Source organism: Myotis brandtii, unplaced genomic scaffold (assembly GCF_000412655.1).
Source record: "Myotis brandtii unplaced genomic scaffold, ASM41265v1 scaffold69, whole genome shotgun sequence".
Lineage (NCBI taxonomy): Eukaryota > Metazoa > Chordata > Mammalia > Chiroptera > Vespertilionidae > Myotis > Myotis brandtii.
The window spans coordinates 2,937,143-2,963,466 of NW_005370700.1; the positions used below are offsets into that span (position 1 = coordinate 2,937,143).

General features: G+C 37.1%; 1 protein-coding gene across 1 annotated transcript; it reads left to right on the forward strand.

The window, feature by feature from the left end:
• The first annotated feature begins 6 nt into the window (after window positions 1–6).
• Window positions 7–24,897, forward strand: LMAN1 (lectin, mannose-binding, 1). The gene is made up of 13 exons (XM_014529648.1): window positions 7–72; window positions 3,161–3,315; window positions 3,399–3,506; window positions 4,654–4,715; window positions 6,201–6,300; window positions 8,760–8,883; window positions 10,448–10,506; window positions 10,917–11,049; window positions 12,421–12,611; window positions 12,750–12,820; window positions 18,991–19,144; window positions 21,229–21,350; window positions 21,628–24,897. The coding sequence occupies exons 3-13, from the start codon at window positions 3,456–3,458 to the stop codon at window positions 21,662–21,664; spliced, it is 1,104 nt and encodes a 367-aa protein (XP_014385134.1). The 5' UTR covers window positions 7–72; window positions 3,161–3,315; window positions 3,399–3,455; the 3' UTR covers window positions 21,665–24,897.
• The last annotated feature ends 1,427 nt before the right edge of the window (window positions 24,898–26,324 follow it).

The window sequence follows — 26,324 nt, forward strand, 5'->3', positions numbered from 1 at the left end:
ACAAATACAGCTTCAAGGGGCCGCACCTGGTGCAGAGCGACGGGACCGTGCCTTTCTGGGCCCACGCGGGGAGTAAGCCGGGGCCGAGGGCGGGGGGCCGGGTCCCTCCTCGCCTGGCGCCTCCTTCGCTTCGCCTCCTTTCAGCTGCACACCTCGTGCGCGGTGAAAGGGACCCTCTAGGCAGCCCCTCCTGCAGGTCGGCTCTGGGCCCCTAAGTCCCTCCACCTGCCCCCCAGCTTCTCCCCCGTCTGTCCCCCCCTTCCGCCTTCCGCCGGTCTTCTCCTTGATCTCGTCGGTTCTTTCCGTTTGTTCTGAGAGGCTTTTGTTACTTACCCTCCTAAGCAGCCACTTACACTCGCTTCTGGGCATCACGTTTCACCCCGGCGCCACGTCCCCCGGGGAAACGTCGGGCATCCCACCCCTGGCGGTGCCACCCTGAGACTCATCACCAGCCCCTCCGCCTCCTTTCCCGCTTCTCCGCCCTCCCCTGCTTCTGTTGCTTTTTTAAAACCTGGTGTTAGCAATGGTTAATGCTCCAGTTTGTGCCCGATGCCCCCTGACGGTTCCAGAGACGATACATTTTGGTTTTATGGTAACTTTTTACGTTTTTATGTGGGGACATTCTGGCACCCTGTTGGAACGAGACCTTGAGGTTGCCACTCTCAGTGACTTGGTGTGGCCTTTGATCTCTCCTTTAAGGCTTTGTATTAAGTCATTATGTAACTGAATAGGCACACATGTCCCTTTATTTAGTAGACCAAGCGACATATTTTTTTATATTGTTTCAGAACTCGATTCTATCATTATTATGCCTACAGCTTTTTTAAAAAAAGTTTTTTGGAAAAATCAAAGTGATCTGCGCTCCATGTTGTTTGATTCACTCTGAGTTTGGCCCTGTTAGTAGATGAGAGCTGGCCTTGCTGGGCATTTGCATGTGTGAAAGAAACGAATCTGTGCTTTAGTGCTGATGTGTCACTGCTGACTAAGGAATCAGCCACAGCACTTGACATGCTGCCTCTGGCCATTTGAATTCTGTCTTTATATGTAGTTAAGTCATTTATGTAAGGTTTGTGTACACCATTTTAGGCTGTCCAATATTTGGAACAAAATGTTCCATTTCTAGAAAGTGATTATTGACTAGGAAGCACACTTCTCGGAAGGCCCCTTTTCACTGAAATTAATGTATAATTAAAAGGTATAAATTTCAATTTAACATAATGACCAAGTTATTAATTATTTGAAGTAGAGTGCAATTATTTTGTTACTCAGAAGACATTAATTATGTGCCCATTCATCAAGGGTATGTTCCTGGGCATTGGTTATCAAGGTAACGTTCTTAATACACAAAGATGATTCTGATGTACCAGACACAAGTTTTGGAGTTTTTTTGTTTTTCTTTATGGAATGATGATGAATTTGTCAGTTATGGTGATGAATTTGTTCACCCTTTTCACTTCTGCATCCTTCCATTGCCTGCTGGCTCTTCCCTCATGCTTATGCCACATAATCAGCTAATTAGCAATGTTAATCAGCTACTCACAGTAGTTGCCTTAGCTTTCTTTACAGAGCCTATAACCAACTAACTTCACTGCAGAAATGTCAGATAATGTATCGGGGTGAATTAAAATTGTATGGCTAGACTGAATTTGAAATAAAGGGATTAGTGTACTAGTATTAGCCATGACACCTCTATCTGTTGACGCTGGGAATCACTGCTATAGGTATCCTTTGCTTTCATTATTACTGTGATTTTTATAGTTTCACTGTTTTCTTTACTCCATTGATTATATTTTACCTTTTCATTTTGCTCTGAGATTTATTTAAAACAATTTTGAAAAAAAAAGAAACATTTTAAATTTAGTTTAAACCTGGCCCTTTACTCATCCCCAAATTAGGACCAAATTTTTGGTGTTTCTTCGCCTTAACTCTAATGACCTTTTGTACTGTCAGTACACATGCATGGGTCCATAAGGGCAAAAAATGATAACAATTTATAACCCCTTATAAAGAGCTCTCAGAGCTCTTTCACCTTCATTCCGATTTAATCCTTAGTAAGCATGGCAGGTGTTGTCTATTTTATAAATGCAAAAACTGATGTTCAGAAAGGTTGTTTCTTGAAAAAGGTTGCATAGCTAGTGTCAGACTAGAACTCTTTCTAGGATGCCTGCCTCCATCCCTTAAATGTTTGAAAGTGATGGTGACAAACAGTGGCTGGTGTTACTAAAGTATCTCAACTTGTCAGTGTTTTCTACACTGACAAAGAGACGGTACAGTTATTTCCCAGCATGGATATCAGAACTGGTTAATATCTGAGAGGGTGTGCTAGAATTGTTAAAAATTAGGCCTGATAGTTGCTTTAATAATGATTTAGTCCAGTAATAGGAAGAGCTACATTTATTGAGATATACCTCTGAGGTTGTTGGGAAAATTGCCTATGATAAATAGCTGGTAAGTGGTGGAGCTAGGACTTGAACCTAGCTTGGAAATGGGAACCACCATTTTGGGGACCTCTTCTCTCTGAGAATTGCTGATGCTGAAGCACTATTTACTGACTTGAAATTCAGTTGATCCTCTCCCTAGGAGAATGTATATACACAAAATTTTGCATATAGCTTTTGGGGGTTTTATGGAAGTGGTTGAGCCCAGCCCCTTCATTTTACAGGTGAACATATGGTGAGCCCAAGAGGGTAAGAGAATTATTTGCTCAAAGTCATTCAGCTGAAATGAGACTAGGAATAAGTCTCTTCATTCCTAGTGGTATGTTCTTTTCACACTGTTTAAGCTTTCTAACATTTGTAAACTGATAGAATACATCGCAATTTTTAAAAGAATTTGAAAATAATATAAGAATCAAATTTTTGGTTTGACTTTAGCCAAAATTTCCTCCCTCCTGCCCCTTGCATTTTTAGTGTATGGTTACAGCTTTAATTTTTTTTTTCCAGAGATAGTTCACTACTCAAAAGATAAGAGGAGCTGTGTGAGAAAGCCCTAAAATTTTAAAGTTAAAACTGTCAACATGAAATTTTTTCCTAACAAAATTATTGTACAGCTTACTAAGTTAAAATTAGATCTCTATAAGTATATGTAACAGTTTGGTGATGACTCATTGAGTTTTACCTAATTATAACTTAAAGTTTTTCTTCCCTGATTTTTGTTCTAGATGCCATTCCAAGTTCAGATCAAATTCGAATAGCACCATCCTTAAAAAGCCAAAAAGGATCAGTGTGGACAAAGACAAAAGCAGCCTTTGAGAACTGGGAAGTTGAGGTTACATTTCGAGTGACTGGAAGAGGTCGAATTGGAGCTGATGGCCTGGTATGATAATTTCTTTAACTTAGAAAATGTATGTAAATGCATATACCACCAGCCTCTAAATGTTCCCTATTACATATTTACAGGCAGTTTGGTATACAGAAAATCAAGGCTTGGAGGGTCCTGTATTTGGATCAGCTGATATGTGGAATGGTGTTGGAATATTCTTCGATTCTTTTGACAATGATGGAAAGGTATATTTGTTGTCAGGACTGTTAACCCACTTTAATATATCTGCTCATAGTTAAGCTGTGAGAAATACAACTTATTTAATACTTTTGTAGGCTTAATAGTAAAGAACTGCTCAAAGTATGATGATTAGTCTTTATATAGCTGGGAATTTATACATTTAAAGCTATGTGTTCCTGATTTGTCATGCTTCAACTTGAGATCATAATGGAGCCCTAACTGATAATTTTGCAATGCCCCCCTCCCTAACACCCTGTATGTCACAGTGATTTTGATGGATAAGCATGAGTCATTTAGATGTAGGCAGTGAAACCATTAGTGTTTAGAGTCAACTAAACATTGTTTAAAATGTTTTTCATTGATTTCAGGGAGAGGGAGACAGAGATAGAAACATCAATGACCATAGAGAATCATCAGTTGGCTGCCTCCTTCACACCCCCTAATGGAGATCGAACCCAAAACCCAGGCATGTGCCCTGACCGGGAATTGAACCGTGACCTCCTGGTTCATGGGTCAGTGCTCAACCACTGAGCCACACCATCTGTGCTATAGTTTGTTTTTTATGAAAATACCCATGTTCATTACTACTACTAGCTCACAAGTTTATATCTCTTCCTGTATTTTTTTCTCTTCCTGTATTAATCACTCTTTTTGATCAACCAGTTTCTCTGATCTCTCCTAAAACAGTTAAGAACAAAATATACTTACGAATTGGAAACATTAACTTGTGTTTGAGCAGCCTTAAAATTGATTATCTTCATTTCAGCTGGTTGTTTCTCTACTGGAGTCATTATTAGCAATTTAAGAGAGAACTTTAATAAATCCTTGAATGCTGAAGCCATGTTAGTCCTCCTGTTTTAGCTTCCACAAATCCCACACTTGTCCCATACCCACGGTGTGTCCTCAAATACATGTTGGGTTGATTATTCAAAGAGAAAATACGTCATCAGTCTTTATTGGGGTGTTAAGTGACACTTTTTGAATGCTTGTAAGAGTTTACTAATTTTTTTCTAAATTACGTAGAAATCTCTTCTATTATTTTAAAAACTTCAGTTCTAGAATATTAGAGATGTAAGAAACCTTATAACACATCTAGAATGATCTGGAATTCTTTGGCTAAGGGCTTTAAAACATATTCTCTTTTATTTTTAGAAAAATAATCCTGCTATAGTAATTGTAGGCAACAATGGACAAATCCATTATGACCATCAAAAGTAAGTATGTGTTTTTTACATTATTCCTGATTTCAGCTTCTTTTTGGAAACCTAGTAAATATATTATTTCAAATATGAACATTTTCCAGATGAAATAAGATTGTTCTTTTTCTTGAGATTTATTTTATAACTTGGTGGAAAGGTCTTATTTTAATTTGGTTCTTTGTTGTTATTAAACCTCACCCCAGGAGGATATTTTTATTTTTAGAGAGAGTGGAAGGAAGGGGGAGAGAGAGAGAGGGAGAGAGAGAGAGAGAGAGAGAAGCAGTCGTTGATTTGTTGTTCCACTTATTCATGCATTCATTGGTTGGTCTTGTATGTGCTTTAACCGGGGATCAAATCCCCAACCTTGATGTATCAGGATGATGTTGTAGGCCAATGGTGGGGAACCTTTTTGCTGGCAAGGGCCTTTTGGATATTTGTAACATCATTCGAGGGCCATACAAAATTACCAACTTAAAAATTAGCCTGCTATATTATTGGTCAAACATTTACTTAATTCACCCCTAATGCCTTGGCAGGGCCAGACCAAATGATTTTGTGGGCCGGATGTCCCCCTCCTTTGCTGTAAGCCAACTAAAGCTATTTGGCCAGGGCTATATAATACTTTTAAAAGTTAATGAAATGTTCTTGGCTCTCAGTGATTCCATTTATCATGTTTATTTGTTTTTATTAAAAGAGATGTTTGATCTTTCAAAAATAAGGTTTGGAACCTTGACTAACCTGACGACTAAGAAATTTATGCCACCTTCTTCCACCTTAGAATTGGTATATTTTAAGATTCTTGAGGGGTACAAAGCTTCTAAGTATTTAGTGTATTTGTAATGTATGGGAATTAGGTACCTACATTTTTTAATTCTACATGTTTGTTGTGGGAGGAATTACCTTCTAGCCAGTCAATAAAACTTGAAGAAAATTTATTCATCCACATTCCAGTTTACTGTTTCCTACCTTAGTGGTTTTTTTTACTCTGGTAGATACCTGTGGAACTATTTATAATTTTTAAATATATATTTTTATTGATTTCAGAGAGGAAGAGAGAGGGAGAGAGAGATAGAAACATCAATGATGAGAGAGAATCATTGACTGCCTCCTGTACCCCCCCAATGGAGATAGATTGAACTCAGAACTCAGGCATGTGCCCTCACCGGAATCGAATCCTGATCTCCAGGGTCATAGGTTGATGCTCAACCATCGAGCCACACTGGTAGGGCCTGTGGAGATATTTAAATAAAGGTGCCAGACCTTCTTGTGATTCTGATTCTGCACTCGGGTGAAGGACTTCACCCCAATCTCACATCCAAGAGTAGTGTCGCTTTTCCCTCACTATCAGCACATGCTGATAGTGGCTCCTCATGTTACCCAAAGACTTTATCTTAACTTGATACTATTTTAATCTTTCTAGATATGAATCATTTTAAATATGAGTTTTTAAATATTGAAAAGCTTATGTTTCTTTTTGTTTTCCTTTCCCTCATATTATAGTGATGGGGCTAATCAAGCTTTAGCAAGTTGCCAGAGGGATTTTCGTAATAAACCCTATCCTGTCCGGGCAAAGATTATATATTACCAGAAAACATTGACAGTAAGTACCATGTGTTTAGTGATAATCAAATGAACAGTATTCTTATATGACTTTTAATTTTCAATCTTTGATATAAATTAAATGCATTTAAATTTGAGTATTGTTCGTGTTTCTCATTAATATGAGAAAACAGAAGTGGTTTCAAAGCTTGATGTAAGTGGTCATGTGTTGTAAAACCTGGCCTCTAGGTTTTTATTTAGTCAGTAAATATCTAAGCATCCTATTATGTGCCGCACATTATATGCATATCCAAGCCATCAGGATACAAATATAAGTAAGGCAAAGATCATTTTCTCCAAAGAGCTTGTAGTCTAATGCAGGAGACACTTGTGTGCATTACTATGCTGTGTGGTGAATGCTACAACACAGATACCCCTTAAAGCAGTGGTCGCCAACAGGTGGTCCGAGGACCACTTGTGGTCCGTGAGGTCCGAAAGGTTGGCCACCACTGATTTAAGGAAACCTTTGGATCAGTGGTCACCAACTGGTGGTCCACGGACCACTAGTGATCCGTGAGGTCTGAAAGGTTGGTGACCGCTGCCTTAATGGATCAAGAGTGTAGCTTAAACAAGTTCTTCAGGTCTTGTGTTGTTTATATCATAAGGAGCAGTTTAAAGCAAGCATGCCTTGTTGACATGCTTGATTTAAAGAGTTTTAAGAAGGAAAGTGAAATAATTAGATTTGCAATTTAGGAAGAAGACTTGGGCAGCAGTGTTCTTATTATGGTATTTGTGAAAGGAGCAAAAGATACAATCATTTAGACCAGCCGTGGGCAAACTACGGATCCGGCCCGTTTGAAATGAATAAAACAAAAAAAAGACCGTACCCTCTTATGTAATGATGTTTACTTTGAATTTATATTAGTTCACACAAACACTCCATCCATGCTTTTGTTCCGGCCCTCCGGTCCAGTTTAAGAACCCATTGTGGCCCTCGAGTCAAAAAGTTTGCCCACCCCTGATTTAGACTCACTGACTTTTAATGGGCCATGCCCTGTACTTGATACTTTACATGCAGTTTCTCATTCTTTCTAACAGCCCTATGGGATGGGCACCACCAGTTACATGGGGAAGTTGAATATGGGAGATTTTAAGAAATTTGGACAGTGTCATACCAAATAAGTAGCAGAACTGATTTGAACCCAGCAGCCTCTTAACTGTAAGACTGTGCTTGTGGTCTGAATTGAGAAGAGTGATTAGGGGGTAGAGACTATAGCACTTAGTACTAGTTTGCTTGGGGTGGAAGGGTGAATGCAGTTGTGGAGTCAGAGATAGTTCCTGAATTTGTACAAAAGTAGTACCATTAACTAGCCAAGAGTGGCCACTTGTTTCTGTTTGAGGGGAAGTAGGAAGGCCTAATTTTGCAAAGTTCTGTCAGTGGTGGTAAAGATTAGGTCACCCAGGGAAAATGTTACAATATTCTGTCCAAATTTTTTGGCAAGATGCTTGTCAATATGAAAGGTCAAGTTCTATATAATGCTGCCCTAACTGGTTTGGCTCAGTGGATAGCGCGTTGGCCTGCGGACTGAAAGGTCCCTGGTTTGATTCCAGTACGGGGCGTGCAGGAGGCAACCGATCAATGATTCCCATCATTGATGTTTCTATCTCTCTCCCTCTCCCTTCCTCTCTGAAATCAATAAATATATATATATATTTTTATAAAGTTCTATATAATGCTTCCACTCTTAACCTCAGTGACCCTTATTTGGATGGGGCTGGTGATGGTATTGCTGGAGCCCAAGGGTTTTGAGAAGGCTGACTACTGCTTGATTGGGGTCATGAGAAGAGTACTCATGTGTCAGGTTGATTCCTGTGCTTAGAATCCTAGGATTCTTTTAAGACATCTCGTGTCATTACTTCAAAAACAGTGTCTTTTTAGTGTTTTCATTTTCCACCATTTTTGTCAGTATGACTTCTGTTACTTCTTTTTTTCTGCTAACCAAATGATAGTCCAGTTACCTTCCTAATTTAATGAAGAGCTCACTATTTGTTAATAAGGTAATCTATTTCATTTTCAACTAGCTATGGTAAAAGTTGTAAATTCAACCTATTCTTTTTAGCTCTCTCCCTGGGGTTTCAGAACAAGTCTGATCTCCCTTTTGTGTGAACCATTCAAAGAAATCATGGTTCCCTACGAATTCTTGAAAAAAGGTGAGCCATATTCTATTTTAGAAAGATTTTCATGGGAAATTATCACATTTGTCTCTGTAAGCCTTTGGCACATAGTAGGGTAAAAGCCATTTTCTTAAGTGAAATAATTACCAAAAATAAGTGAGGTTTTTTTAGTAGACAGGGATTATCCTTTATAATAGTGAGAGAAAGCTGATAGCTTTTTGACTGTTGGTTATTAGACCAAATATAAAGATCAACTAATATTAGACATAAATTGACTACTTGAAATCCCTTTTACAATGTCTGAATGTCTGTTGTAAAAGCTGTAGCTACTGTATGTCTCTCTAGGTAATGATCAACAATGGCTTCACACCAGATAAAAATGATTATGAATTTTGTGCCAAAGTGGAAAATATGATTATCCCTGCACAAGGACATTTTGGAATATCTGCTGCAACTGGAGGTCTTGCAGGTAAATCTTGCCATCTTTAACATTAAAAGTTTGTGAATTGAGTTTTGTTGGGAATAGTATATTTTAGAGATGTGTAGACTTGTTTACTTTTAACCTTTAAGACTAGGTGTAAGCTTCTCATAGCCAACAGGGCCAGTCTTTTGGTCTCTTGGGACTGCTTATTCTCTACTTAGATTCTGCAGGAATACAGTTGGCTGGGGCTACATACACTGATGTTAGAGCATCGGTGCGGGTGCCGTTTCATAGTGAAGGAGACATTTAAAGTTGAAGCTATAAAGGTTAATTACCAAATGTTTTAGGATACTGCGAGGTGTCACTACACATTTACATGAATTTGGTATCCTGAGGAAATATTATTGAGGACTAAATGTTAAACAAGATATATTTACCTTTTTTTTCCATGTGTGATCATAAATGAACTTATCATTTGACATTAAACCATCTGGTTTATATGGTACATTATACAATATTTTTATTATTTTCAAATATATAAATTGTTCCTTACAGCAACACAGAGAGGGAGAGAAAGATGATAGATTTTTACCTGATTTTAGATGAGTTTGCCAAATCTTGAATTAAAGGACTTTCTAAAGATCACATGGCCAGTAACGGTCAGATCCAGGCAGGACTTGGTTTGGATTCTGACTCCTCTGAGTCCAGGGCTCTATTTCATTGCATGACTGCTCCTAAAGTTACCTAACCTACATTGTACTATTACAGTTTTCTCTTTAATCTGGCTGCATATCTAGATCTCCATAATAGTGGCAGAAAGCTTCAAGATTGCTGCACAGTTGGAATTAATTGCTCTTGCTTTGTGGATGTGACTAGCCAGGATTGGCATTTTATTCAATCTTAGGAGGTTTGATCTGCTAGGACCCTGTTTTCAGCTTAAAATTAATTATATTTTTATATAAAATAAAATTGTTAATATCTGTTGTGTGAGGGAAACAATTATGCATGCTGTTTTAGAGGAATCATATTATCTAAATTGTGATGCTTTGAGAGTAAAAGGAGATGCTCTTAGTAATGCCAGGACAACATGGATAAATCAGGATACTCCCTATAAACCAGGAAGCAGTGTTAGGTTTATAACTAGAAAGTAAAGCACGAAGTGGTAAGTGCTATAAGACAGGTAGGTAGAGACAGACAGATACAGGAAATATGTGTAGGACAGGATTTTGTCTTACTTGGCCGGGATATATAGTCCATGAAGGTTTATGGGACAATATGGTAGGATGTTGGTGCCAGGGTTAGGAGTTTGGGCTTGATTTGACCCTTCATTTGTTTCTTCATTCCCCTATCAGACATCTATTAAACACCTGTTTTATTTTAAACACTGCTAAATGTTCTAGTTTAGGACTGAAGAGAGTGAATTTCACTTATTTCTAATGTAAATCTTTCTGATGAATTTTTGTCTAAGCTCACAGCACCATTGCATTTACCAAATTAGAGCTAATTTTTATTTCCCTTACTGATTATTTTTTAAAGCAATTAACTATGTACAGATTTACAACCATAAAAATAACCTATATGGAACTTTTTCCCATTTTTTTTTAATTTATAGATGACCATGATGTCCTTTCTTTTCTGACTTTCCAACTGACTGAGCCTGGGAAAGAGCCAGTAAGTATAAACAGGTTTTCAAAAAATTTATTTTCAGGTTAAACCTAGATAGGCAGCCAGATTAAAGAGAAAATTGTAACCTGAAAACTTGGGGAGACTGACTTAGGTTTGCCTCTTATTTCTGCCAATTACTGCCATCTGACCTTTTGCATTTCTTCACTGGTAAACTGAGGTGTTTGTATTGGCTATCTCGGGACATCTGTAAGCACTAAATAAAGCAATGTACTTCTGGCAAGCTCTCGATGAATGGGATTGGCTGTTAGTATTTTTGGTTGGAATTATTAGTAGAACATTTTCATGTTAACCTTTCAACTAGTGGTGGAGTAGTTATGATGAGAAAAGGACATATATTGAGGTTTATTGTTTTCTTAATTTTTTTTTAATGATTTGTTCTTTAAACTCCAAAAAAGCCTACACCAGATAAAGAAATTTCAGAAAAAGAAAAAGAGAAATATCAGGAGGAATTTGAGCACTTTCAACAAGAACTGGATAAAAAAAAAGAGGAATTTCAGAAGGGCCACCCTGACCTTCAAGGGCAACCTGGTGAGTTGGAGCGAAGCTGTCCTCAGGACTGCAGCATTGGTGGTGGCCCATGTGTGTCCCGAACACTTTCATTCATCTCATCCTCTCTTATCTGGCACCTGCCAAGTCATTTCCGGAAATAATCTATGAGCAAATCTTCAGTCTTTAAAGGGCTTGGAGATTGATGCTTTCACCAGTCACAGTGGTGTAGTGCAGTGGGCGGTAAGGACTCCAGCGGTGCCATAGATAAGCAGTAACCAGTGCAGTGTAAGCCCCATGAGGACAGGGGCGTTGTTTTTACTGCTGTGTCCCCTAAACCTAAAAAGCAACCATGCTGACTAAGTAGTTGAAACTCAATATTTGTTGAAGGAAATTGGCTAAAGTTGATTTCTTGCCTTTTAGTGACACACAATTACCTTATTTATACAGAGGTAATACTTGAAAACTGAACTATTGGGAGAGTAGTGTGAAATGATTATCTAGCTCTCCTCCCCTTACTACACAACAATTCTGGACTTTAAAGGTTGAAAATTTTAAAATACTTGTCTAAGCCACTGTAATTAAGAACCTAAGTGTGCTACATAACAAAAATAAGACATAGCAAGGCCAAATAGAGTGACTTTATTTTATTTGCTAACTTTTGCTATCTGAATTGTTCCCCTTCAGCACAATTGAACTGTTTGTAGTATGTGATTCTTAAGTGACCAACAGTACGATTCACACTTAAGTTAAAAATAAGATACAAATTTTACTCTTTTCTCGGATTTGTTTTAAGTATCACGTGTTTAGTGAGCATATCTTGAAGCTTATTGTAATGTGTGGATGAAACTTTTCAGTATGGTCAGGTATAAAAGGAAAATCAGGTCTTTTCCCCTCCATTTCTTAATCTTTTACGCTAATAAAATGCACAAATTTTAAGAGTATAGTTTGATGAATTTTGACAAGATGTGAATACCCATTTCACCATCACCAGATCAGTACACAGAATATCACCCAGAAAGTTCCCTCATGTCTCTTTCAAGTCAAACCCCCTCCATAGAGGTAACCACTATTCTGATTTTATTAACATAAATTAGTTCTGCCCATTCTTATAAATAGAATCTCACAGTACATTTGAAAGAGAAAATGATTTTTAGGTGAAAAAAGTCAGACTGAATTTACAATAAATGTTCAACCACCAGACATGACAAAAACAAACAGTAATTTAATCATGATGGAAATTATCTGCATATTCACTATTGGGGAGATTATACCGTGTTGGTGATGTTCTAATTTTAATATATATGGATACCTTGGTCACTTACCATATCTTGAAAACTATGTGTGCATAAGTGATTCTTAAGTGATTAGTAACAAATTACTAATTTTAATTTGTAATTTCCATTTTAGCAGATGAAATATTTGAGAGTGTAGGAGATCGTGAGCTGAGACAAGTCTTTGAAGGACAGAATCGTATTCATCTTGAAATCAAGCAGTTGAACCGACAGTTAGATATGATTCTTGATGAACAGAGAAAATACGTCTCTTCCTTGACGGAGGAGATCTCTAAAAGAGGAGCAGGAATCCCAGGGCATCATGGACAGGTGAGCTTTGAAATACGCAGATATGCCCTAGTTAGTTGGCCTGATGGAGAAGAGGTAGAAAAGAAAGGCTACTGTGCTCTGTGTTCCTATAGAATGTGGATTATTGAGCTGGCGGCTCATATTTTGTTTTTCCTCCAGGTCTCTCAGCAAGAACTGGATACCATTGTGAACACTCAGCATGAAATTCTGCGACACGTAAATGAAATGAAGTAAGTATACAACAATAATGTCTTAGTGTTAGGTGCTATTTTTATCCTAAATTTGTGACTATTCTAAATATTCAGGCACATTATTGTTTAAGGTTCCTGCATGAGGGTAAGAATCACATTCTAGATTCATTTTATAAGTACTAAAGTTAATGTAAAATACAGGAACTTTTGACATTTAGAAACTACAAACACATCTAAATTTTTTTAATTGTTCTAAGCTAGATAAGAAAAAAATGCTATAGCATCTTTAAAAAATTAGGTTTGTCCTAGTTACTTGACACAAGGCAGACATAGTCGTACATAAAAAGAATATGGGTAGTACACTGAGTGGCCAGATTATTATGACAACCCCATCAGTACTTCATTGACACTTCCAAAAATACTGAATATTGAAAACTTCCTAAGCAAATACTCTCAAGGTTTTATTATTATTATTATTTGCATAACTAATTCACTTCATTGTACTGATGGGGTAGTCATAATAATCTGGCCACTCAGTGTATATAACAACCCTTTGGAAAATACTAGGGCAGTAAGCATGCATACCATTGTAGGACTGAAGTACAAGCATACCTGATGCAAGAACTTATACTGGAATGAAAGAATTTTGAAGGAAATATGCTATGTGTGACTACCTCTTTTTTATTCCATCTTGTATCCCAAGAGAGACTGGACAAAGAGTTGGAGCGGAGAAGAGATACTGTGTCCTTATTACAATGAATGATAAGTTTCTAAAAAGGATCCACTTATACAAATAATTAACAGCTTTCAATTTCAGGAGCAGAGAAACAGCCAAAATGTCATGTTTCATAAGCTAATACTTTAGAGCACTGTCCCAACCAGTACAACCCTTGACAGACAAGAATGTCAAGATGAGTTCTTTAGGATTAGAAAATTAAACAGGATTAGGTTGAATAGAAGGTGAAAGTATCAAATACCTAGACATTAAAGACAACCCAACTTTAACAGCAAATTTGTATTTCTTTCAGTTGTACTGTTTAGCATTTAAAAAAATCTTCAAGTTGTAGACGCAAGATTAAAATATATATGATGCTGAATGAATAGTTAAATAGTTTTAGAAATAGACTGATTCATGTAAAATTTTTTAAAATCTTTATTTTTAGCTAATTTTAGACTTCAGAAGTTTCAAAAGTAGTAGTTTCCATATATCCCCCACCCATCTTCCCCTAATGTTAACATCTTAGATAAACGTAGTACAATGATCTGAACCAAGAAACTAACATTGGTACAGTACTATTAACTAATGATCTTAATCAGATTTCACCAGTTTTTCACTAATGCCTTTTTCTTTTATTTTTAAAAAAATATATATTTTATTGATTTTTTACAGAGAGGAAGGGAGAGGGATAGAGAGTTAGAAACATCGATGGGAGAGAAACATCGATCAGCTGCCTCCTGCACACCCCCTACTGGGGATATGCCCGCAACCAAGGTACATGCCCTTGACCAGAATCGAACCCGGGACCCTTGAGTCCGCCGGCTGACGCTCTATCCACTGAGCCAAACCAGCCAGGGCTAATACCTTTTTCTGTTCCAGGATCTCACATGGCATTTAGTTATTTTTCTTTAGATTTCTGCAGTCTGAAATAATTCATTTTTGTCTTTCATGACCATACAAATGCCAAGAGCATTGATCAGTTATTTGGTTTATTGTTCTTCAATTTGGGTTTATTGGTATTTACTCATGATTGGGTGGAGGTTCTGCATTTTTTTACAAGAATACAACAGTGTATCTTGTTCATGATATCCGAATGTCTTATCACTGGTAATGTTGGCTGTGATCACTTGCTTATGATGGTTTCTTCCCAGTTTATCTTCATTAAAGTTACTACCTTTCCCTTGGTGGTTAATAAATATTGTAAGAAAGATACTTTGAGACTATAAATATCCTGTTTCACTTTAAACTTTTGCTCATTGATTTTAGTGTCATTGATGTCTTGCCTGAAACAAGTATGTGGTATTTACCAAATGCTGATTTTTCTATTTCCATCATTTCTTCTGCATTTATTTATTGGAATTCTGTATGGACTAGCTATTCCTCCTCCCCCATTTACTTATTTAATCAATTATTTATATCAGTATGGACTCATGAATATTTATTCTAAGGGTTATAATCCAATACCATCATTATTTATTTTGTTATTCAAATTGTCCCAGCTCTGGTCATTAGAAGCCTCTCCATGTTGTCTTTTGTGTTCTTTCAACAAGCCCCCATCATTTTTTATGCATCTCTTTACTTTCTGATACCACACTCTGTTTCAGGCACATCTTGTATTTTCTCTGCTCCAGCTCTAGAATCAACCACTTCTCCATTGAGACCTGGTTCGTTTTATTGGAGAAAGGTATTTTTAGAAACCAAGATCTGGGCACTAGGTGTGCTCATTACTACTGGAATGCCATTGATTCTAGGCCCTCTCAGGGAGTAGGTGAATGTATACTAATCCACACATGTACACATTTCTCTATTTTTGTATCCATCAATCAACATTTATATTAAAAAACCATGGGATTATGTGAATACTTAGGATTCTAGTTGGACTGGACTGGACTAGAATGAATAGTACAGGGTTGATTTTAGCCTATCTCCTTTTCCTATTTGAACATTCTTTCTCCGACAGGGAGAAATTTGATTCTTAGTATCTATAATATATTTACTTAATTGATTTAATTTTAGTGTGCACATAAGTGGTTTCAAATTAACACATATCTGTGTGAGAAACACATTTACTGATGGATTTATATGAAGTTTCTTTTGCCTCTAGCCTTATAATATCTAGTTTAATTCTCTTCTTCCCCACTCACTTCAGTATGTTTATGATATCCTATATAATAAAGGGCCAATATGCAAATCATCCGAACAGCGAGTGACGGTTGCTATGACACGCACTGACCATGAGGGGGCAGACGCTCAATGCAGGAGCTGCTCCCTGGTGGTCAGTGCACTCCCACAGGGGGAGCTGAGCTCAAGGCTGGCGAGTGCAGTTGCAGTGGCAGCCGGACATCCCTGTGGCAGTCAGACATCCCCCAAGGGCTCCTGGACTGCGAGAGGGTGCAGGCTAGGCTGAAGGACCCCCTCCTTCCCCCAGCCCCGAAATTCATGCACTGAGCCTCTAGTTTGTTTATAATACAGATGGGCTTTTTGTTAGTAGTTGTATTGCTCCTACATCTGGTTGATTTTAATTGTTTATATTTGGGGTATATGAATGGTTAATGAATACTATGGTTCTAAGAGCCAAAAAGATATATATTCATTGACGTATCATTCCCTCTTCATCACTACTACCCCTTCCCCATTCTTCCTTCTTTTCAACCCTTTCACACCCACCCTTGTTGGTGACCCATCCAATTAATTTCTTGTTTGCTTTTCCTGTACTTCTTCTGCACATGTGTGTTTTCTTAGGTTTTCTTCTTTCTTATGTGGATGGTAGCACACTCTAGATATTCTTTTAGTGCTTTGCTTACCTTTCTGAACAGTAATGCTAAGAACATCTTAAGATTCAGTTAGTGCTTAGTAAATCCTAGCCATCTGTTCGTATTGTCCATGAAAGCACTTACTTAGGGTAGTTAACACTCCTTGTAAACTTCCACTTACTGAGACCAAATGTCATGTATACAATAAGTTAGTGTAAAAACTGAACTCAAATTTCTGAATTTGTCCTGTAGAGCTTTTTCTTCAGAATTAAGTTTTAGAAAAAAAATTAAAGAGATAGAAAATATCTGCCTTTTATGTTCAATGTGGTTTGTGTCTTTATGGATTTTCATTTTCTTAGGGAATCATAGAATTACAGTTTTAGCAGAAACATAGAGTTCAATCCCCTTCAGTATACAAAAAGAGAAAACAAAAAGGCCCTGAATGATAAAAGATCACAATATGAAAATAGAGTCTGAATTCATTCTCATTATCTCTTCATTTTTAAATGCTCTTTCTACCATATAAAGCCTTATAGAAATTTTCAACCGTATTATCCACTTTCAACAGTTATTAATAACCTGATGTTGTCAGCCCGAGCCATTCATGATAAAATGCCTTATCAACTAGTCTAAGTTTTAGTAGCTGGTGATGGCCCTCACCTGAATCCATCATTTCATCAGAGGTTGAGGAAGGGTGACATTCCCATTCTAAAATTTCCTCTCCATTTAAAAAGAAGAATTTCCCCCATCACTTGTTATCCTAAGCTAGTTCCGGAAAGGCGGAATAAATACTAGATTCTTTCTCCTTACCATTTTTTCAGGATAATGAGTCAGTTCCCTGGCAATCTCCAAGGTTAAGTGATGAGGTAGTGAGGGGTGATGATTTTTTTTTTCAACTCATGGATTTTAACATATTTTGCTGTTTTGAGCCACTAGTCTTTGTAACTAATGTTCAAATTGTCCCATCTTTGGCCACTAGTGCCCCCTTGAGTTAGCTTCAGTGTCCTTGCAGCACAGCCCCAGTGGTCTTTGGCAGCTTCCTTCCTTTCCAGTGTAAGTCTTTCCAGGTTTCTCTTGTACATTTCTGGAAAGAGAAATGGCAAAAAGCATTTTTCTTTGGAGCCCTGGCAATGTTGTTTATAGGCAGTCAAGTGCTTATTGCTACTGGATTGTCATTGCTTCTAGGCCTTTTCAGTGGAAAGAGTTACAAATGTTTTTTGAGCTTTGCCATTTGTATGTGGTAGCTTGTGTCCTTTGTTAATTGGTTATATATTTTAAATGTTGAATTGAAGGTATTAAGTGCTCTTTTTGGTGAGTAGACAGCATTTAGCATTTCATGTTTACCTCATTTATTGTGTACCTATTGCATTCTAGCTACTGTGCTAGACTTTTCACAACATGTTCACATATTCTTCTGGACTGCTCTTAATTATCCTCTTCTGTACCTTCAGCCTATCCCTGTAATATAATACTTAAGCTGCTTAGCAATCTTTCTTCACTCTTGGTCATCACATCTCATTCAAGATACTCACCACTCTCCTCAAGCCCTATGACCCAGCCCACCACTGAAGCTCTCAGTGGTCATCTTGATCTTGCATCTGAATAGTGGAATCACATTTTACATGGAGATTATATTCTGAAGTCAATGTGTGTAAGGTGAAATGTTGCATCAAGTCAAAATCACCCTTCAAAAAGATGACACATTGACGACTACCACACCATTGCTCAGTATGCTAATCAACCAATTTTTCCTTCATATTTGAAACAGATGCCTCTTGAGTTGAGTTCTAGTTGAGGCAGTAGATTTGTATATCGGGGCTATCTGATAGAATTGCAAGGGGAAATAGACAGAATTACATCTGACTTAGGGGTCCCAGGACCATCCCTAGGTTCTGTGATTTGCTAGAAGTACACAGAACTCAGAAAAGCTGCTATACTCACAGTTCTGTTTTATAACAACAAAAGGATAGAATAAAATCAAAGGAAAAAGGTAAGTAGGATGAAGTTGGAGAAACTAGATACAAGCTTTCAGTTATTCCCGTCCCCAGTGGAGTCCCATGCACAGTGCTTGTTCCCCTCGGGAGTGGCCTGTGACATGTTCAGTGAGGAAGCTCACCCGAGCCTTGGGGTCTGGAATTTGTATTAGATGTCAATTAGGCATGAAGCACCCATGTGACTGACCTTAACTACTCAATTGCAGTCCCCCTAGAGGTCAAACTCATATAGCACCTAAGGCTCCAGGCAAATCACATCCTTAGCATAAACTCTGTGGTGGGGTCCAAGGCCCCAGGTAGACAAAAACACTCTTATCATGAAGGATATTCCAGGGGCTTAGAGGTTACCTCCCAGGGGTTGGTCAAGGGCCAGTCCTGAAAACCTTTGGAGTGTGCAGGGTTAATTCTTTACTGCCCAACATTAACATCTAGGAAGATTTGAATTCATTATGTTATATAATACCCATTTATAATTCTGGTTTTAACACAAATTATTTAGTGTTATTCTCTATGTGATTTGATGACCTTTAGTAAAAGATAAAGGCATAATGTTAAGTTACAGTTTTATAAATTATTTTCCAATGTTGGAAATAATTCTGTTTTCTAAAATATTTATGTTCTCTTTCTGTTTTTTTATTATCTGAAATATTGAGCTTGGAAGTGTATCTAATCATTTGAAAATCTGTGATGGAAAAAAGTCATCTTTCCAGTGATTCCATTGTCTAAAGGGATTTTCTATTCCAGGAATTCCATGAGTGACACCGTCAGGCTAGTCAGCAACATCCAGCATCCTGGGTCTGCAGGGGGCGTTTATGAGGCCACCCAGCACTTCAATGACATCAAAGAGCACCTTCACGTAGTGAAGCGGGACATAGAGTCCCTAGTGCTGCGGAACGCGGTGAGCTCTCTTCTTTCTAGCTTCATAATGACCAGCCTTCTTTAGGAAAGGAAGAACACATATTCTGTTATATTCTACTGAAGCTATTTTAACTTTTTAGTTAATATTCTTTTATAATACAGGGGTGGGCAAAAGTAGTTTTACCATTGTGAGTACTCAAAACAGTTTATTCTTGTATTGTTATTTATTTATTTATTTATTGTATTTATTATTATTATTAACCTACCCCCCCCCCCCATATTAGGTAGAATTTTTCCATATGTCTGTAAGTTCTACATGATGCTTCCATAGTGTATTGAATAGAATTTTTAAAAATTGATTGCTATTCCAATTAGTGAAACTATCATAATCTCGGACTTTTTTTTAGGTTCTTTTCTGTAAGTTTTCTTTTTAAAAAGTTCTTGTTTTCAGTTATGATATCTCTCAACAACTTTGAAAAGATAAATGTCTCTCTTGACAAACTCTTATGTTAGACAGACTGTGCCAGGTAACCCAGATTTCTCTTTCGAGTGTTAAGGAAGTGCACATCTAAAGCTGATAGCAGCTTTCTCTAAGCAAGATTCTTCTTTTTTTCAGCTACTTTTCCTGTCTTGTTTCATTTTTTTTTTTAAATATATTTTATTGATTTTTTACAGAGAGGAAGGGAGAGAGATAGAGAGTTAGAAACATCGATGAGAGAGAAACATCGATCAGCTGCCTCCTGCACACTTCCTACTGGAGATGTGCCCGCAACCAAGGTACATGCCCTTGACCGGAATCGAACCTGGGACCTTTCAGTCCGCAGGCCGACGCTCCATCCACTGAGCCAAACCGGTTACGGCGTCTTGTTTCATTTTTAAATCTTTTTTGTTTGTTTTCGTTTTTGTTTATTAGGTACTTTTTATAGTGTAAGCCTGCTACATTTTTGGAGATTGACAATAAATATTAAAAATAGCTAACATTTTTTTGAAATGTAAGATGCATAAGAGACAATATTGAAGACAGATTCCTAGTACTTTTTTTTTTCTTAATTATTGGCTTTAAAAGCCCTTATAAAATTCACAAATGCTGGTAGCATTTGCCTCTTCCCCTTCAGTTTTCCAAATGTGGCTTAGTAGTTTTCTTATTGATCGCTACCTCTCATCCTAAGCATTATTATCTATTTCCTTAATTTTGTTTGAGATTATTTTCCCCCCACTTGAGCCTTTGTTGAAAGGACCACGTTGACGCTAGGGGTATTATATATACGTACTGAAGAACTTGTCCCATACGTGTAAGCATATTGAAAACAAATAATCTTAGAAGCCATTCTGTCTACATACCTTGAGGGAATCTTTGTCTCTGATATTCAATTATCTCCTTATAATAGAAGGAATACTCATGGAAATAGGAAAAGAAACATTCTTCCTTTTTTATTTTATTAATTTTACAGGGGGTGGGGAGGGGAGTGAAACATGGATCTATCTTTCCACCGATTTATGCACTCATTGGTTGCTTTTTGTATATGCCCCTGACTGGGAATCAACCCTGCAACCTTGGCATATTGGGTCAATGCTCTGAACAACTGAGCTACCTGGCCAGGGTGGGAAAAAACATTTTTCAAAATACTAACTAGTAATGTCACATGCTTGAGAACTGCAAAAAGCCATTAGATTTGTCAGCAATTCATTGGAAGAGTAGCCATGTGATTGTCTGAACCAGAGCACTTTTGAGAGTGGTGCTGAATGCTCTCAAGTGTTCTAGTTCAGACAATTACATGGTTACCCTGTTGAAGGTGATGCTATTAAGAATTCCTCCAGTACAGCAAGCAACAGCTGGGAGTGCCTGGTCTGTGACCTTCAAGGACACTAAAATTATTGTCACATGATGAACATGGGAGATGGCAGTGAGTTAGTGACTGGACTGTGAAAGGTGAAGGCCATCCAGTGTCAACTACTCTTTCAGAAAGTTTGGTGGTGAAAGTTAAGGGATGGAACATATTTATAGGATGAATAATTGAAAATACTTGAGTTTACACAGTAGACGATGAGTTTTATAAAGATTTCACATTCTTTTTCTAAAATACTAACTTGACTAATTATAATAGAGAGTTCTTTGCCTTATAGCCATCAAATGAAAGACCAAAATGCCCAGAACTGCCACCATTTCCATCATGTTTATCTACGGTTCACTTCGTTATATTCGTAGTGATACAATCGGTGCTATTCATTGGTTATATCATGTATAGGTAAGTCTCTAAAATTGGACCCAACATTTTTGTGTTTAATTTGAAATAATGAAGTTTTTCATGTTCTTATACTAGAACTTTCAATACCTTTAAATTAGGTTTATACAAAACAAATATTTATAGTCTGTTTCAGTTCACCTGGGAATGCATGTACAGAATGTATACTTAATGTATTTTATATATCAAAAGATATTGTATATTTTAATTTTAAGCAGTCCTATTTCTTTCCAAAGTAAAGTGTATAGAAATTTTTTGTTTTTTCTTTCTCTTTCCTTAGGACTCAGCAAGAAGCAGCTGCCAAAAAATTCTTTTGACCACCATTTTCATATGTGTACATCATGTATGTATGTACAAAATGTCTTTTTGAGGGACTGTATTTAAATTGCTTCATAGGCTAAATTATTAAATTTTGTATAAAATAACTTTAAACACTGATTTGCAGTAAGACAGCCACATGTAAATTTGTGCATAGTACATAAAATCTATTTAAATTTCTCTGAATTTCTGTCCAGTAGAATATAGCTGAACAGAATATTGATAAATAAGAGGAAAAGTAATAGAAAATGGGACAACCCCCAGATATGAAAGATACCCCCAAGTCTCAGATGTTGGAAGTTTCTTTATTTAATATAAACACACTTCCCTCCTGCCCCCCCAAATATGAGGTCTAAGAGCTCCTCATCATGATTATTTTGTAACAGTCTTTTTTAAAGGTCAGAATTTTCTCCTCTAAGACCCAGTCCCCACAATCCTGTAATCTAATACTACTCCCTCTGAAATCAAAGAATATGTTGTCTGAGAGCATTAAGATCTGGATAATAGTCTGCATAATGATTATTGAAATATTTTTCCCTCTGATTATCAATTATATATTTCACATTTAAAGGAAATTTTTGGGAAATTAAGAGCTGCTCTTTGCCTAAAAAAAAAAATTAGGTGAATGCATTCCTCTGATAATAGTTTTTATGGGTATTTTGCCTGGTAATGTGTTCATTTCATGATCACTCATATGCTTGAATGTCTTTATTCTAACAGTGTCAGTTCAGTATCATGAAAACGTTTGCATTTGTATTTGTGATTTGAGGAACTTCTCCCCTTCTATGCAGCTTGTAAATTCAGCTCAGGTTGCACGTTCGAAGGATATTTTAGTTCACAAAACCCACGTGACGTTCTAGTTTACATTACTTCATATAGCCACATGTTGCCGACTCTGCATGCTTGTGTACGTCAAGGAGGCTGGGTAGGAGCAGTGTTAAGATTTTTGAAGGCAGAATTTGAGAAATAGAGTTAATACTTCTGATTCCCTTCTTTTAGGGCCAGAACTGAGGATAGTGTGAAGTACTTGTTAGTAAGCTTGACCTTGAAATGTCAGAATGGAAGGAGTTGATGTAGACTTTGTACAGAATCCTGGGCATTATTGAAACAGTCTGTCAATGACATTTTAAAATGCACTTAAAAAGAAAAAGACTAAAACAAAATAAAATGTACTTCATTTTGTTTTCACAGCTGATGTAGACTTATTTTTGCTGGCTTCCAAATACCTTTATCTCTTTTAGCTAAAGTGGTTATCTTTCATTTGTTGTAGAATCCAAAATAATATTGTTTTGTAAAGTAGTGCTATTTAATTCTTCCAAGCCTTCATAAGTTTATTCTGAAATGTCATTTACAGATTGAGCTGACTGCTTAAAATCTATACAAAGACTCTGAAGAACTCTACATGTTAGCAGTACCTAACTTGAGCTACATATGCAAACAGTCCTAACATTGCTTTTTATGTTAGCATTTCTCCTAGAACACTGAACGAGAATATTCTAATGATTACTGACTCAGTTCAGTCACTTCAACGTAGAAAATGCTTCCATCGTGCTTTTCCTGGTACTGTTAACATTTTGGATTCATGTTTGAAAGACATCATCACAGAATTTACTCTTATTTCATTAAAAAAAAATTAATACTTTCAGAAGAGTGTTTTAGTTTGTAGACTATGTACTGGGAAATCCTCTTGAGATAAAAGGCTTCCAAATATTCAGTATTACAAATCCGTGGTCACACGTGCCTGGACTTAGTGAGGAATACCAATCTATGCAGTGTATCTTTTCAGCCTGAAATTCCAGAGGGGTCATTCTGACCATCCTAATAGAAACAGAGACAGCTGTTATGAAAGATCACGAGCATGACTCTTTTCTGCTTAGTAATTTAATTTGCTCAAAATTACTTGGCAAAGCAGTTTGCACAGGTGTTGATCATATTAATTGAAATTTGTTTTATTTTCCTCAAAACAATTGACTTGAGCTCATTTCTGAAGAAAAATGTATTTGCTCTGTGGAAAAATCAGTCACTGCCAGGATTCTTTCATTTCTGTACTGTTTTTGTATAATTGAATTTGTTAACTTGTCTCACACCAGCAAGTATTTTACAGGTGCCTTGGATTAAAACAAAATTGATTTTTAAATTATACTGTAAATCATGCTTATGATGCCACTTTAAAAAAGAAATGCAATTACATAATGGTTGACACCCTTACTTAATGTGCCTATTTGTGTTCTAATTGTTTAGATGTTTTATGCAGCTGGAAACTTTCCTGTGAAACCACAAACAATAAACCGTTTTTTTGTTACGTATTAAAGGGATATCAGCGTTTCTCACAGTGTGGTCCATGGACCTTTGGGGCCTGGAGTGCTTGTTAAGTATGCAGATCCCAGGGCTTCATCCAAACCCAAACTCAGGGGTTGGCTTCAAAATCTGTTTTCAACAGGCGCCTCAGGTGATCCTGAGCACACTAACTTTGAGAACCACTAAGAAGGGGAGTGGAGGAAAATGAGTATTGTTTTGTTGGCTTAAAGCTGAGCTGAGCACATAATGTAACTTTTGTTGTCAATTATATTAGCAACGTGCACTGAGTCTTTTATACTCACAGTTTACTTAACACTCTTTTTACTGAAACTCTTGGTTTAGTAGCAGCTACAAACTAAACCCACATTGTTGCCTGTAGCTCTTCTTACTTTAGTTGATGGCTTTTAAACTTAAAAATCATTTTCAGATCATGGTCAGGCCATGAAAACTCCCATCTTCATGTCTGCCTGCTAAAGCTTTTTGTGTTCCTGATTGCGATTTTTGTGACATTTTATCTCAGACAATTGTACTTTTTGATAACTTGGGGAAAACAGAAACTACTTGAATAAGGGATTGCCAGGTCCGCTGCATCTCAGAGACGCGGTGTCTGTGACAACGTGAGAGTTGTGAATATTCAGATGTGATCTTTTCCTGCCATGTGCTTTTCGCAGGGAGATCATGAACAAGTGATTATATTGGGGATTATTTTATTTATACGATCTAATGTGAAATCACCACTTGCAACTTTTTAGATCTGTATGTTGCCTGTTTAATATATTTCTTTAAAAGTTTAAAAGAATTTTCTACCCACTGTTAATTTTAATTGGATAACATTTTGTCAAGTGTTTTTTTTTTCTTTCTGATTGTTATTGATGCTAGCTGGAATTCAAGAAATGACATTGACCTTATTCAAATAAAGAAATATTTTAGTAAATTTACTTTTTCCTTCATTGTTCTCCAGTAATCGGTAGGTATTTATTTTCCAAATAGGCCCTGATTTGTGATAGTATTTCATTTATGACGCACTGTGTGCTCAGCCCTGGGTGGCGTACCACCTGCGGAATTAACACATGGGAGCATAAGAAGAGAGGTAGAGCCCTAACTGGTTTGGCTCAGTGAATAGAGCATCGGCCTGCAGACTGAAGGGTCCCAGATTCGATTTCGGTCAAGGGCATGTACCTTGGTTTCGGGCACATCCCCAGTAGGGGGTGTGCAGGAGGCAGCTGATCAATGTTTCTAACTCTCTATCCCTCTCCCTTCCTCTCTGTAAAAAATCAACAAAATATATTTTTAAAAATAAAATGAATAAAAAAGAAAAGAGGTAGAAATGGTCATGGATAAATGCTAACCCTGCTGATAATGAAAAATATAAATTAATTAAAATAATGTATTTGATGTTTTTACTCTTAATAATCAAATACTGGTAAAAGTATAATTAATCTGGAATCTTATTCATTATTAATGGCAGTAAAAAAATCTTTTAATCTTTTTAGCAAGCACCATTTAACCAAGTAATTCCAATTCTGAGAGTCATGCAGTATAAGAAGGAAAGAGTAGAGCTTTGGGTCAGACATCTGGGCTTGAATTTTGGCTCCGCCACTCAGTAAAGAAGACCTTCAGTTTCCTCATAATACTCTCCCCCATGGTTGGTGGCATGTAAAAGAGAATCTTTATAAAGTGGTGTCAGAAAATGGTAGACTAAGGAAATGGACCCCTCTTCTGAGAATACTGGATAAAATAAAAGATTTAAATAAATTAGATGGGTTTAAAAGAAATCAAAGGAAACTTAAGCCTGATCAGTGAGCTTGCAGGGGCTGTATGGTGGAAACTAGATGCTCTGAAGGCCCTAGCTAGACACTTTGGGGGGTATTGGGACATGGCCTTGCAGGCCATAGTGAACATCTGGGGTTTATTCAAGGAGCATGAGAAGCCTTTGGAGGGGTAACACCTAGTGGTCCCATTTATTTTCCCTTTCTGGAGGGATGAATGATTATACACACAGCAGCAAATACAGTTACTGAATGTCCCAAGTAGGAAGGCCATTGTAATTAAGGATTAAAAAGTTTTCAAAGACACCCCATTTTCAATGGAATTATCTTTTGGGAAGACAATGAGAGACTTGACTTCATGAAACAAAGCAATGCCCGAGAGTGTTCAGTTTCCACACTGGTGTAGCTACCACCTAAGGGTCTCTAATGCTTGGCACTGCCCCCAACACACACACACAGAAAAGGACTGGACAGGGAGAGGCTGCTTTACAAACTGGTTTTAGTTTAGAATTGACACCATTACCATTAATATTTCCTAATTCCTAATAAAGTGAAATTTTAAAAGATTTTATAATCAATATAAATAATTTAA